Source organism: Vombatus ursinus, unplaced genomic scaffold (genome assembly GCF_900497805.2).
Source record: "Vombatus ursinus unplaced genomic scaffold, bare-nosed wombat genome assembly UNPS02014839.1, whole genome shotgun sequence".
In the NCBI taxonomy this organism is placed as follows: Eukaryota; Metazoa; Chordata; class Mammalia; order Diprotodontia; family Vombatidae; genus Vombatus; species Vombatus ursinus.
This window is the reverse complement of record NW_020954617.1, coordinates 5,728,506-5,743,450: the sequence shown is the minus strand read 5'-3', so window position 1 is coordinate 5,743,450 and position 14,945 is coordinate 5,728,506. Positions and strand designations below refer to the sequence as shown.

The following is a 14,945-nucleotide window of genomic DNA, read 5'->3' as shown; positions in this document are numbered from 1 at the left end:
AACTCTTTGAGGAGTGAGACCATGTCTTTGTTATTTTTCTATCTCTTTTGGAGTCTGGTGCAGTGCTTGTATGTAGTAGTCACCTGATAAATGATTGAAAGTTCATTGAAAATTAATGACTGATGAACAAAGTAGCATTGGGAGTGGGCGTTTTACAGGAACTACCTGTTCAAGAGATCTTTTGAAGGAGGGAAGAAAGATACTTTCTGGAGAAGGGAGAAATATGCTGGTGGTCTTTCACTGGGTTGTTCAGAATCATAAATTTAATATTGGTAGTTGTCAATGTAAAGTCAATGGTACGTATGTTCTCCTGAGCCACGTAAAGGAAAACAAAACAGAAGGAACAAAATAATTTTCTCCATTTAGGGTAAGGACATGGACAGTTTCAACAGCTAATAGCTAGCTGTACCTCTGTTCAGCCCAGGAACTCTGGGACTTGAGTATGGTGGATGGTTTGTTTGCTTCTTCAATTTCTGTTTTTCTTTCTTTGCTCTCAAGGGACAGCCTTGGTCCTAGCCAGACTACCCTTAGAAAAAATTGCTGAATGCCTCAGTGAGCTGTGTGCAGTTCAGGTCATGGCATTGAAGAAGGTGAGTCTTTTCAGACATTGGAACATTATACATCTTCCTATTTCTGTTGTTGATACTAAAGGATCACAAGGAGACAGCTCAGGTGAAGTGGAAAGTTCCCTGAATTTAGAGTTCATGTTCTAGGCCTGCTACTTACTAGCTCTAAAACCATGGGCAAGTCATTTAACATGGGTGAGTCTTAGTTTGCTTATCTGTAAAATGGGGGTGTTATTTGTATCTCTCTTGGGGTTATGGTGATAATTAAGTGAGGCAATGTATAGGAAATGTTTTGTATTCATAAATTTTACCCAGTATTATTGTCATCATCATCATCTCAGAATAAAAAAGATGAGAGCCAAGACCACTTGCTCTTCTGCTTCAGTCACTGATCCGTAATGATGTAGCCAATTAAAACCACAGGTTGCTCAAATCATATAATGCTTTTCTCCTGTTTTCTTACTCCCTTTCCAGGTGGTGACATGCAAGTGATGGGGGCCTGTTAGCACTGATTTAAATTTGCTATACTAGATACTGTAGGAAGATTAAAAAAAGAAAGCCTTGACAGAATGTGTTTAAGGTAGTCTATTTATGATTTAGAAAGTGGGCTTGGGTATTAGCTTAAAGTTTTAACTTGTTCTCTCCTTAGCTGCTATCTCAAGAGCCCAGCAATGGCATTTCCTCAGACCCCATCGTGTTCTTAGATCGCCTGGCAGTAATATTTAGGTAAGAAGTGGGGAGGAATGTGGATGGGACACTAGACTGGCACCTGTGACTTTAGGCAAGTGTTCTTTCTCATCCTTCTGTGGCTGTATTTGACTTTGCTTGTCCATTGTTTACCCTCTCTACCTGGAAAAGGAGAAGAATTAAGCTTGCAGCCTAAAAGTGAAGCATTTTATAAAGTGTTCCTCAAAATGAAAGGTAAATCCTAAAAATCATTGCTAGCTTATCCCTTTGTCTATAGATTCTTGTAAAATTATAAGTGATTGCTTGGACACTATGGTGGACAGCATCAGAAAATCCAGATCACTTCAAGTGAAGCTTTTGGAATTGGAGGTCATTTGATCCCATGAACAAGAGAGGTAGCCTGAACAAGACAATTGAGGGAGAGTGGTGACAGTCTGTGAGGGATTTGTACAATTTTTAAGTATTCCGTGAGACCTGCATATCTTACGAAAATTATTTCATGCACCAAATAGAGTAAGTTTAGCAACTACTTGAAAGTAAATGAGGAAAAATAAAATTAAAAAAAAAATTAAATGAGGAGCTGGGCATGGTGACTTGAGTATAGTCCTTGCTTCTGGGGAGGCTAAGGCCGGTAGACCACTTGAGTTTGAGAGTTTTGAGCTGAAGTAGAGCCAGAGTTAAGCTCCTACAGGTGGAGGGCCACCAGACTGCCAGAGGAAGGGGCAAACCAGCCCAGCTTAGGAAATGAAGCAGGTCCTAGCTTCTTCAGGCCATCAGTATTGGGGTCGTCCCTATGAATGGTTGATATGCTTTTTAGCCTGGGCAAGATAGAACCTCCCAGTCTCCCCCCCAGCAGTAAAAGAATAGCTAAAGTGGAAGAATTACCCCTTTTTACTGATTTTTACCACAAAATTATTTTAGTGAATTATTAGCATTTTGATTTTATTCATTAGTTAGGAGGAACCTTAATCAGTGTTATTCTCTGAGGACCTGTTAAGCTGCAACCTTGTGTTAAGCCAGTTTAAGGAAAATCATTAATAGGTGGACATTTCTAACTTAAAGGTAAAGAAACTGAGTCTTAGTCTTTGCTTTTTTTTGTTGTTGCTTTAAAGTAAAAGGTTGTTTTCTTATAGGGTTGAAACCTTGATATACAAAGTTCATTTACTACTTTGCCTCTTTTCAGATTATTGCAGAATGGGATTTGAAAGAATAATTGAATGTGTTTTTCTTTAGGTTTACTCCTGGCTTGATATCATTTGATTTCTCTAGAATAGTGAGAAAGAGCCACACTTGACTAAAGGTCTTGATGTCTTCAAATCTTTTGATGATGGAAATGAAATAGCATTTATTTTCTTAGAGTGGGCTCAATCATCATGTTAATGTTTCTGATTACTAATCTGAGTTTAAGGGAAAGAAATTAAAAATGTTTGCAGCAGATTGCTTCCCAAAAACCAGAGGAGTCTTCTCCACAGCTAGACTGGTCACGAAGACTTGCTGCTTTTGGGAGAGGTGTGGGGAGAGGGTTAAAATCAGTGGTATGCTGGAGCCAGCTTGAACCTATGAGTCATTTATTAAATTTCAGTGTGAGCATTTACACTCCAGAAATCTGCAAACCCTACAAATCAAGTCTTAAATTATTGCTTTGTTGATTGTCTGGATTTAAGAAGGTGATGAAGAAAATGTTAATAATACAGGTTTAATTTTAAAATGTGTCTTGTACATTCCTTCCTGTCCACCTGCCCCCCAACCAGTTGTTAAACATTTACCAGCACATCCCTGGTTGGAATGGCTATTTCATTATCGGTAGGATAGTTATAGTTAATTTGGAAGGGGGGTTAAGGGAGGCATAATAAATGAAATTAATGTCTCAGCTTTCTTGTTGGTGGTAGACATCACTGAATATATGCACAAAGAGGTTTGGGGCTGTTCTCTCAGAGAAGCTGCTCCTTCTTCATTACTTTGGGTCATTGTCTCTTCCCAGACACACCAATCCTATTGTAGAAAATGGACAGACTCATCCGTGCCAAAAAGTCATACAAGAAGTAAGTGCTGCTGTGGGCCTAAGTATCTAGGTCTCCTTCACCTTCCTTTACTGAGATTCAGGTAGCTGAAATGTGACCTTGGTAGACCTGTTCCATCAAAATGGGTTGAATATTAATAAAAAAGGAGAATGAATCACCAAAGTATATACAGCATACATTTCTTAGAACAAAGGCTGAAGGGAGCTGATCCAAAAACTCAAAAGAAAAGTTGAAGTAGATTAATTTGTGCGGTCCTCAGGGCAAGCAGTCCCTCAGGAACCCCGGCTTCTCTTAGCAGTGTTTATTGATAGCTGAATGCTTTTGAGAAAGCCGCTTAATCTCCCTGTCTCAGTGGACCTGTAGATCAACAGGCATTATGTATATACTAAATATTTTTTACTATACTTTACTGTGTTTAGATAATCAGTGTGGATTCTTTTTTCCTTAAAACAATCCGTTAGTCCAAGTTCTTTCACTTTCTTGGCATTATCTTTTCCTTGGGAAGTGTGTTGATTTTTTTAATTCAGGGAGTCCAGAGGATGGGACAGTGTATGATCAGTTACAATCATCTCAGTCATACAGCATTTCTATTTAGCTGATGACTTGCTGCTCTATTTCATTTAGAAGATGGTTACATCTTAATGGGACTGATCTAATCTCTAACATGAATGTTTTTTATATCTAAAAAGCCTAGTCAGAGTCCTTTTATAAAGTAAATCAGTGAGTGTCGTATTTGGTGGGCCTCTTTAGTTCCTTGCTGCTGGCTCTTTATCTCACTCTTTCTCTTCTTCCTTTTTGGCTCAGATTTGGCCGGTTTTGTCAGAGACCCTGAACAAACACCGAGCTGATAACCGGATTGTGGAGCGATGTTGTAGATGCCTGCGTTTTGCTGTTCGATGTGTAGGTAAAGGGTCCGCAGCCCTCCTTCAGCCCCTGGTTACACAGGTGAGTTCTCAGGAAACCATTGTGAGATTATGGGAAAATGTGGGACTAACATACTAGGGGCTTGATACCTGGGTTGTCCTGGTATGAGTTAGCTTCTCTGCTTGGGCTTTAATTATCTGTAGTGTATGTTTGGTAGTGAAGACAGAAGGGGTAAATAAAGTGATATCTAACATCCCTGCTGTCAACACTGTGACAAAAATTAGAAAGCTTTATGCTGTGTGAATTTTAGGCACAGTAAATTTTTTGATGACCTAAAAGGATTGTGCTTAGTAAATGTTTTTTGACTGATTGACAAAATAGAAAGCTACTTTCACTTGACTGTTACCAACAGATGAAAAGATGCTTTATATTTTTCCTGATAATTTGAAAAGATAAATATTGATTTTTTTTGTTGTCATTAACATCTTTTGCTTCTGAATACATCTGTTCTACCTCAAAGCCATACCTTGTGAAAAAGATTATAAAAAGAAAGTAAAAGTAGTTCGGCAAAATCAATGAACACATCCACTATGTCTGATAGTATATTCAGTATTCTGTATTGTTTGTGTCATTGTGTATACTGTTTCCGTGGTTTTGCTAATTTCACTTTGCACTATTTCATATAAACCTTCCCATGTGTTTCTGAATTATTCACATTATCATTTTTTAATGGCACAGTACTATTCCATTATATTCATGTATCATCATTTATCTTTTATCCAAATTTATGGGTACTCACTTTGTTTTTCAGTTCTTTCCTATCACATAAAATATTCCCATGAATATTTTGGTGTAGATAGACCTTTAGATAGATAGACAGACAGACAGACCGACCTTTCTTCCTGTCTCTGAAGTCTGTGACTACCAGTGAATCAAAGGCTATGGACATTTTCCTCTTTTTTCAGTTTCCCAAATTGCTTTCTGGACTGGATGGACCAATTCACAGTTCCATCGACAGTGTATCAAACAGTGTACCTGTCTTGACACTTTTGATCACTTACCCATTGGGAAATGGCCCCTGGTCTTTTATATTTGTGTTACTTCCTTGTGTATCTTGGACATCAATTCTTTATTAAAAATATTTGATGCAAAATTGTTGGGGTTTTTTACCCCAGTCAGCAACTTCTTTTATCCTTTCTGCATTGATTTTTATCAAACATTTGGTTGTTGAATTTGATTCTGATTCTTTCTTATCTAGAGTGTTCAACCTATATGCTTTTCTATTTTTTAACCAGTACCAAATAGTTATAATGATTATTGTTTTTTCTATGTCTCACAATCTGATTGAAAATTTTGAGAATTTGAGATTATAAAAGCCCAGCTTTTTGAAGAAACTTATCTGCCAGCTTGGCTCCCACAAGGCTTGTGAATAAATAGACCAGGCTATCTGGGGTAGTTGTGCAGAGCCCAAGAACTTGTTGACTCTAGCTGACTACTGCTTTTCCTTGAACAGATGGTGAATGTGTACCAGGTCCATCAACACTCCTGTCTCCTGTACCTTGGTAGTATCCTGGTGGATGAGTATGGGATGGAAGAGGGTTGTCGCCAGGGCCTGCTAGACATGTTACAGGTAGGTTTATTTTTAGGAGCAGTGCTGCCTTCTGAGCCTGGGAAGCCTTGAGAAACTGACCTCGAATGTGATAATATGATACTTATGCTCTTTATCGGTTTCCCAATTCCACCACTTTTTATATGTTCCTAGGCATGTTGATTTCCAAATACAATTGAGCTAATTTTTTAAAGTCAGTAGAAATTTCCTATCTTTTCTGTGGAAGGCCATGTATAGGAGGGTATGTCTTTTTAATTAGTATGACAGGTGCTGCATTCTGATTCAGGCTCTCCAAAGATACTGTATTTGGGCATGCTGCATTTGGATGAAAGCTCCAAGTTCAAGACTGACCTTGTTTTGAATTCCCTGTTTGAGATAACCAGCTTAGTTTGCTTGGTAGCTGGAAACACTAGTTAAGATGCAGAAGAGGGACTGAGATCTGCAGCAAGTAATGGAAAAAGAAAAAAGCATCTGAGATGTTCTTTGGTTTATTCTTTGCAGTGACAGGACTTATCAACAAGTAATTCAGAGGGGCTTAACAGTATCATTCCCAGTTTTCCTGAGATAGCTTTTAATTTGAAATTGAGATTACTTCATTATTGTGATCATATAAGTTTTATTCATATGTAATAAGCATTTTTAGCAGTTTAGATTATCCATAATGTAATTTATGTCTTAGGGCATTCAGCTGACTTAGAGCTTAAAATGTTATGAGGTGTTTTTTGTTTGTTTGTTTGTTTTTGTTTTTTGGTATCTTCATCATTTCACTCAACTAAAATCAGTTTTGTCCTCCTTTCTAATTGAAAACTGTATTGTAATTTTCTGGTTGCCTGTGTCAGCTTAAGAGTTCTTTCCCTTTTCCTCTGCTTCTATTTTTTCCTTTACCTTCTTTCTCCCTTTACTTACCCTTTTTAACTTCTTTTGCCACTTTTCTTTTACTTTTCATTTCTCAGCCATACACCTCATGTCTTTCACCCTCTGGACCTGTTTCTGCCACTTTGACCAGAGATTTAGGAAGACTTAATAGTTACCAAATGGCCACATCCTGTGACCTGTTCTCAGTGCTCATCTTTCTTGGCCTTACTGAAGCATTTGAGACCATTGACCAGACTTCTCTCTTGGATACTCCCTTCTCTGTGGACTTTCCTGATACACCTCTCTAGGATTTCCTTCCAATTGGCTGACTTCTCCTTTATTAGATCATTTGTTCTGGGTCATGCTTTCTTCCTACATCTGTTTTCTCGATGATCTCATCAGCTCCCATAGGTTCAGTTGTTATCTCTATGCCGGCAACTTCCATATTTATAAATCTTGAGCTCTCATTCTGCATCACTAACTACCTATTGGTCATTTCCAACTGGATGTCCCATTGGCATCTCAAACTCAACATGTCCCCAACAGAACTTGTGAATTTACCCTTAAGCCTACCCATCTTTCCAACTCCTGCAAATGTCAGGGACACTGTTTAGGTATGCCTCCTCGGTGTCATCTTTAACTTTTCACTTGATCTCGTCAAAATGTTCTGTCAGTTGCCAAGTTTTGTCACTTCTACTTCAACAAGGTCTCTCGTATCTGTCTCCTCTTCTCCAGTCATATGCCTGCTATCCTAGTTCAGCCTTCATAACTTTTTGCCTATACGTACTATTGTAATAGCCTCCTAAGTGGTCTTCCTGCCTCCAGTCACTTTGTGCTCTGCTACTTCCTTTTCAGAGCTGCCAGAATGAAATTCCTAAAGCGTTGACCTCACTTGTGTTATTCCTCCTATTCAGGAAACTCCAGTGGTTCCCTTTTGACCCTCAAATAAAATGTCAGCTCCTTCAGCATATAACATTTTTCATGATGTGGTTCTGATTGCCTTCCCAGAATTATTGCATGTTCTGGACCCCATCACACACTGTTCCTGCCAAACTGATTTACTTGGTACTTCCTCCATGCTTAGAGCATTCCCTGTCCTCCTTTCTTTTTCCTAGAATCCTTAGTTACTTTAAAAAATTATCTGCAATGCCATCTCCTGTGGTCCTGATCTGAGCTGCTAGTGCTTCCGCAAAAGTTAACTTGTTTTTATTTTGTATATATTTTGTATTTACTTATCTGTGTACATGTTGTATATCTCCTTTTTTTTTTTTTTTTGGTGAGGCAGTTGGGGTTAAGTGACTTTCCCAGAGTCACACAGCTAGTGTGTGTTATGTGTCTGAGGCTGGATTTGAACTCAGGTCCTCCCAACTTCAGGGCCGGTGCTCTATCCACTGTGCCACCTAGGTGCCCCGTATATCTCCTCTTCTCCCCCTCTTTCCCAGATTGTAAGCTCCTTGAGGGCATGGTCTGTTTCATTTTTGTCTTTGTATCCTCAGCCTCTAACACAGTGCCTGTCACAAAGTGGGCACTTAATAAATGCTTGTTAATGAATTGACCTTTATTTATAGTTGTTTTTTTCTTTGGTATGCGGGAAAGGTGTAGGTTGTGGCTTAGACCTGTAGTTTCATTGGTGTAAGGGAACTCCTTGTCATGAAGCTCCTGCTTCCAATGCACATCAACAATTATTGTAAAACTTTTAGTCTTAGAGAATTTCCTAGGATCCTTGACCAGGATCACACAAGACAGTATGTACTAAAGAGTCGGATTTGTACCCTTGTCTTTTCAACTCTGAGACTCTCATTCTAACCATTACTTCATGCTGCTTATTTACAGATAGCCACTGCTAAAAGGATCTACCTTTCTCTTTAGGCACTATGCGTCCCTACTTTCCAGCTCCTAGAACAGCAAAATGGCCTTCAGAATCACCCTGACACTGTGGATGATCTGTTCAGACTAGCTACCAGGTAACTCTGACAAAAAAATGTTTCTCTTGTTGCTATGCATTAGCCATTGTGTGGTTTTGTTATTCAGCTCATTTCCTTACCCTTTTTACTTGGCGTTTGGAATTTTGCAAGAACAACAGCCATTAGGATAGGTAGGAGAAAATTATATGAGATTGCTTTCTTCAGCCGTAATTTACACTGAGATTGAATATTGAACATTTTACCTTTCTGTTTTCTCAAAACAGGTTATTAGAATACTGTTTATCCAGGCAATCTGTGGGATTTATCATATGGGTGTTCTGGGCTTTCTAAGATTTTGATTTTAAACTGGAAGAGATTGTCTTTTAAAGTCTTTTCTGACTGATTTTACTTAAGCTTTTCTGCTTTTGTTTATTGAGCAATATCACCTTAATTGGAGATTGACTTTGTGTTGTAGGCTGCAGTAGCCTTGTAGGAAAGAATTTTGTAATAGTATTAAGGCAAAAGAATCAGGAGTAATTGGTCTTTTGAGATTTTCTTCTCATCATCCAAAATCAATTTTGGTTTAAAAATAGAGGTTAAAACTCAGGACATGAACTTTACTCTAAAAATGTATACAACTGGGTGAGGAATATGGAATATTAAATTTATAATCATGGGATTTAATCTTAGTATCTTCATTAAAAAACATTTATCTTTTAGATTACCAGTTGCCTGTTGGACATTTCAAACTTGGATGTCCCGGGGCATCTCAGACTCAACATGTCCAAAGCATTCCTTCAAAACCTATCCCTCTTCCAAACTTTGCTATTTCTATTATTTAATTAACATTAAAGTAGAATTAATAAATTAATATTTCTATTAAAAGGCATCCCTTTTCTTTAGTCTCCCAGGCTTATAATATGAGCATTATCCTTTCCTCCTCATTCCTCACCCCACATATCCATTCAGTTGCCAAATCTTACACCCACAATATCTTACAACTGTCTCCTCCTCTCTACTCACACAGCTGCCACCTCATCATCTCCCATCTTGGTTATTGCTATGGCTTTCTAATTGTTCTTCTCTAATTGTCCTCAGGTCTTTCCCTCCACAGTGCTGTTGAAGTGATTTTTCTTAAGTGTAAATCTGATTGTGTCACTTTCCAACTCATTAAACTCCATTGTCTCCCTGTTACCTCTAGGATAAAATATAAACGGCTATTTACCTTTTACAGCTCTTCACCTGGCCCCATCCTATCTTTCTGGTCTTGTTGTATATCCTCCTCCCTGTTCCCACATTCGGCAATGCAGACAAATTAGCCTTCTTCCTGTTCCTTGCTAATGGTATGCCATTGCACTGGGCTGTTCCCTATACGTCTTTACCTCTTTATCTTTTCCCTCCTCTCAAACCATCTTGAATTTAGCTTCTCTGAATTTATTAATATTTGTTCTATAGAAACTTAGAGATGAATTCTCTTCTCCATTAGAATGTAAGCACTTTATAAGTTCAGATTATCTCATTATTTATGTTTGTATCCTTATTGCCTAGCACAGTGCATGACACACTTGTTGATTAATTGATATTAACTAGGAGAAGGGAAGAGAACAAGCATTTATATAGCACCTTCTATGTGCCGGGCACTGTGCAAAGTGCTTTACAGATACCTCATTTGATCCTCATGACAACCCTCTGGGTTAGGTGCTTTTATTATTCCAATTTTCCAGTTGAGGAAACTGAGGCAAATAGAGGGTAAATTATTTTGCCCAGGGTCACACAGCTAGGAAGTGTCTGAGGCCAGATTTGAACTCATGTCTTCCTGACTCCTGTGGTAACTTACACCACTAGCTGCCTAGGTCAAACCGTTTGAACAATTTAATGATTTTTCTTGTCATGGTTCGCCTATTCCACCAACTATATATTAGTATTGTGTGCATCAAATTTACAGGTGACACAAAACTCAAAGGGATAGCTAGCTTGTTGAATGAAAGAATCAGGATCCCAAAAATGTCAGCAAGCTGGAATACTAGTAAGTGTCTGGGGCAGGATTTGAACTCAGGTCTTCCTGACTCTAGGCCCACTGTATCACCTAATTCTGTGATAAGTCTATGCTTTTTCATTAGAGTTGGCAACAGTCTGAAGTATGAATTCGTTCTGTATATAGAATTTTTGTTCTGCATCTCACTTTTCTTTCCATCCATAGGTTTATCCAACGTAGTCCTGTCACCTTGTTGAGGAGCCAAGTGGTTATTCCTATCTTACAGTGGGCCATTGCCTCAACCACCCTTGACCACCGGGATGCCAACTGCAGTGTCATGAAGTTCCTACGAGACCTCATCCACACAGGGGTAGCCAATGATGTGAGTACCAGAAGTGTGGTCGTCTTTGCAGGGCTTGTCAGCCCCCTTTTTAAGCTGCTTGCAGGAGTGCCACAGTCTCTTGCCTGATTCTTTGCCCTTGGAGCACCATTGCACTCAGTTAATCTGGAATGGTAGATATAATATTAAATTAATCACCAAGTAATTTATCAAGGATCAGTTTTTAGCAAGGTGCTATGTTAGGCACTGTCATATTTCAAGAAATATAAGATGCTTCCTGCCTTCAAGTAGTTTGCAGTCTAGCTGAATGGAATGAATATAGAGAAGGATCCTTATAATTACATGGCATGTTAAATATCAATATATAATATGTTCTATATAACAAATGAGTTGTGTACCCAATAAGAGCTTCATTTGAATAAGAAGGAGAAAATACTTGAGTTGGGAATGGCTTCCTGGAGATAAGGTATAGATAGATAGATTCATCTGTGCTATAAATAATGGGTACCATATGGAAGGGTAGAGAAGAGAGGGGAAAGACACTCTAGTTAGGAAAAGAGGGTGAACAAAGGTTCTTATTCACAAAATAAGGGGAAGAAAAGGAGGAAGGGGAAAAAAAATGAAGTAGGCCAATTTGACTAGAGTAGAAAGATCATATAGGAGAATAGTAGACACTGGAGGGTTTTCTGAGGGTGGGGAAGATATGGACATGTTAGTAGGCAGTAGGAAAGCAAGTAGTAGACAGAAAAAGACTGAAGATAAATGAGGTATATACGATATAGGTAGGATAGAGAGATAAGATATAGAGCTAAAAAGGTAAGATTATGGTACACCTCTTATGTACAGACAAGGAAACTGAGGGCAATAGGTTTAGGTAATATGCTCCCTCGTAGTACAAATCCTATTACCTTCCCATTCTGCCACATTGCTCTTGGTCACTCCTAAGTCTATAAGGAGGGTGTAATAATTGAAAGGAAATATCTGGTCAGTAGTTGGAGATGTACCATTGGCACCTGCGTGAAAAGGTAAGGCTAATGACTTAAATTTGGAAGTTATTTTCATAGTGATGATGGATAAAATTGAAAATGAATGAGCTCTCTGAACAATCTAGAGAGGAAAAAGGACATCAGGCTGAACTTTGGATAATTCACACAGTCAGGAATTGGGAGGAAGAAAAGGAGACAGAGGAGCAGTAGTTTGAGAGGATTACTGGTATAGTATATGGCAATATTGCCGAGGGCAGAGATAATTTCAGAGAGGAAAAGGGTAGTGTCAAATGCTACAGAGAGGCTAAAGGAAAAAAAGGCTGAATAGCTCCCTTAGGATTTGATGAATAAGAGGTGTTTAGTGACTTTTATTTTTTGTGAGAGGAATTTCAGTGGAGTGGTGGGGACAGAAACCAGGTTGCAAGTGATTTAGAAATGGAAAGTGAATTAGGGGCAGTGAGAGTAGACTACTTCTTCAAGAAGTTTGAAAGGGAGAAGAGAAGTAGAAGTAAGAGCTGGAGGAACTGAAGTGGCTTTTCCCAGTTAAAGAGAGGGCAGATCCATGGGATTTGTAGCTAGAGGGAAAAAAGCCAATAGCTGTGAAGTAGGTACTATAAGCATTGTTATTCCAACTTGGCAGAGAGCATAGGTGACTTGTCCATGATCACACCTTTAATAAGTATCAGGCATGTTATTTGAATCTAAGCAATCCAGGTCTGATACCTAGTTTAGCATTTTTTCCACCATACCTAAAGTATTAAGGAGAGTGGTCATTGGTATTACATGTTGGAGAAAGGGAAAGGAAAATGAGGGTTGAGTAAAGGACTTTGGATTTATTGGTGAAGAGTCACTTAGAACTCTTGAGAATGCAGGTAAGAAAAGGCATGAAAGACAGCAGTTGGTGCATCGTGGAAAGAGCACTAGGGCATCACGTATCTCTGATATCCAAGATATATAAGGAATTATCAGAAATGTAAAAGACCAGAGGCAAAGAATCACAAACATGAAGTGTCAAAGGATATGAATCAATAATCTTTAGAATGACTGCAAATTCTTAACAACCATATGATCGATTGCAAAAATTATTAATAATTAGAAGTACAAATCAAAACAACTCTGAGGTTTCACACACTCAGCAAACTGGCAAAGGTGACAAAAGATGGAAATCGTCAATGTTAGAGGCTCTTCAGAATGATAGGCATGCTGATAGATGGAGCTGTGTATTGGTCCATCCCGTCTGGAAAGCAATTTGAAATTATGAGAAAAATGTCCATACCCTTTGATTCACTGGTAGGCATAGAACCCAAGAATATCAGAGACAGGAACAAAGGTCAGTCTGTCTGTCTGTTTCTATCTATCTACCTCTATGCCAGAATATTCATAGGAGCGCTTTATGTGGTAGCAAAGAACTGGAAACAAAGTAGGTACCTGTAAATTTGGAAAGGGGCTAGAGATAAAATGGTGATACATGAATATAATGGAATATTACTGTGCCATTAACAAAAAACAGAATATGAATAATTCAAAGACACATGGGAAGGTTTATATGAACTGGTGAAAAGTGAAGTTAACAGAACCATGAAAACAGTGTACACAGTGACCACAAACAACTTAAATGGAGAGAACGAAAAATGGCACAGGATCCTGTGTAATTGTAATGGTCAGGCATGGCCTCAGAGAAAAGTTGAGAATATGTATTTCCTTCCCTTCATTGCAGCGGGGAAGGAGTGTGATGGACTGTGTGTGGGTGTGGAATATTGCATATATGGTCAAGTATAGTGGATGTGTGGAATTTCTTCTCTCTCTTCCTCTTGCACACCCCCCCAACACACACACACAGACACACACACTCACACTCTTTCAAGGTATGATTTGTAACAAAATCAACCAAGTAGGGAGGAATGTATTTGGAAACGAAAGTGACATAAAAACAAAGGGTACCAAAAAAGATTTTACAAAACTAGAGTACTGGAATTAGAATCGCATAACCTTGATTTTCTTTCCCTTTTCTGTGAAGTGAGGGGTTTGTACTGTATTCCCTTCCAGCTTTTAATCTATCATCCTAAATCCTGTGGAGCAAGCTCCTAATAGAGATAGGAGGAGATAGAACCAAATGTATGCCTAGCGTTGGCCAGAAAGAACGTGCCTATTCTTTGGAGAAAACAGTGAAGGGAAGAAAGGATCAGTAAAGATTTTTTGAGGGAAGCGTGGAATGAGTGTTTAGTCTTTGGAGAGACTGGTTTACTGGCTCACTTGTTTTCCTCCAGCATGAAGAAGACTATGAAGTTCGGAAAGAGTTGATTGGACAGGTGATGAACCAGCTGGGACAGCAACTTGTGAGCCAATTACTACATACGTGTTGTTTCTGCCTTCCCCCGTATACCCTTCCAGATGTAGCTGAAGTACTCTGGGAGATCATGCAAGTCGACAGACCGGTAAGGAAATTCTGCAAGGGTTAAATTTTATAACTTGTTTTCAGGAGTCAAAAATTCCTAGTACTTTTTGACTCCTAGAGACCATTTTAGCTTGAAAATCAACCCTGTTTGATAGGATTTGTAAGGATGTTGCTGGGTTTAATGTTGTTAAAATTCTGGGCTCTTTAAATCATTTAAATAATTCTGACTGTGCGTATGGTACAGCCAAATGATGCTATATACTTTATGTTAATATGCTGTTAACAAATAAGAGGTTCTTCCAAACGTTGTATTTAGTTCTGCTGCTAAAATGAGTTCATTTATTGGTTGAAAATGCCTGTTTAATACCATTAATAAATGGTTACTAGTTACTGAAGAAATGCTAACTACTTAAATTAACACAGGTAATATTACTAATACAGACCCACCCAAGGAACATGTGTGCATATGTCTTCAAAAAGACAGCAAGGTCTTATACTCCATTAAAATTTTTAGTGTGTGATTTAGTGTGATTTCCAACCTTTTAAAATTAGCTTCAAGAATAGGAATAAGATTACTTGAGTTATAAGTTATGGTCGATCTATATAGTCTCAGATTAATTTTGTAGTAATGAGCTTGCTGAAATAGAGTATGGCGGAACTATTAACATATCTTGAGGTTGGCTTCAGTCAAGGGACCCTACATTTTATTGAATAAAAAAATTGGACTGCAATATAACTTGTTT

At 38.4% G+C, this 14,945-nt stretch overlaps 1 protein-coding gene across 1 annotated transcript in view; it reads left to right on the top strand.

Annotated features, from left to right (window-relative positions):
• Positions 1-14,945, top strand: part of TNPO3 (transportin 3) — a 118,473-nt gene that overhangs the window by 93,583 nt on the left and 9,945 nt on the right. Inside the window, exons 13-20 of the mRNA XM_027840142.1 lie at positions 499-590; positions 1,216-1,292; positions 3,235-3,295; positions 4,079-4,219; positions 5,652-5,768; positions 8,472-8,566; positions 10,707-10,863; positions 14,075-14,242. Of these exons, the coding sequence (XP_027695943.1) occupies positions 499-590; positions 1,216-1,292; positions 3,235-3,295; positions 4,079-4,219; positions 5,652-5,768; positions 8,472-8,566; positions 10,707-10,863; positions 14,075-14,242 (908 nt within the window). The remainder of the gene's footprint in view (positions 1-498; positions 591-1,215; positions 1,293-3,234; positions 3,296-4,078; positions 4,220-5,651; positions 5,769-8,471; positions 8,567-10,706; positions 10,864-14,074; positions 14,243-14,945) is intronic.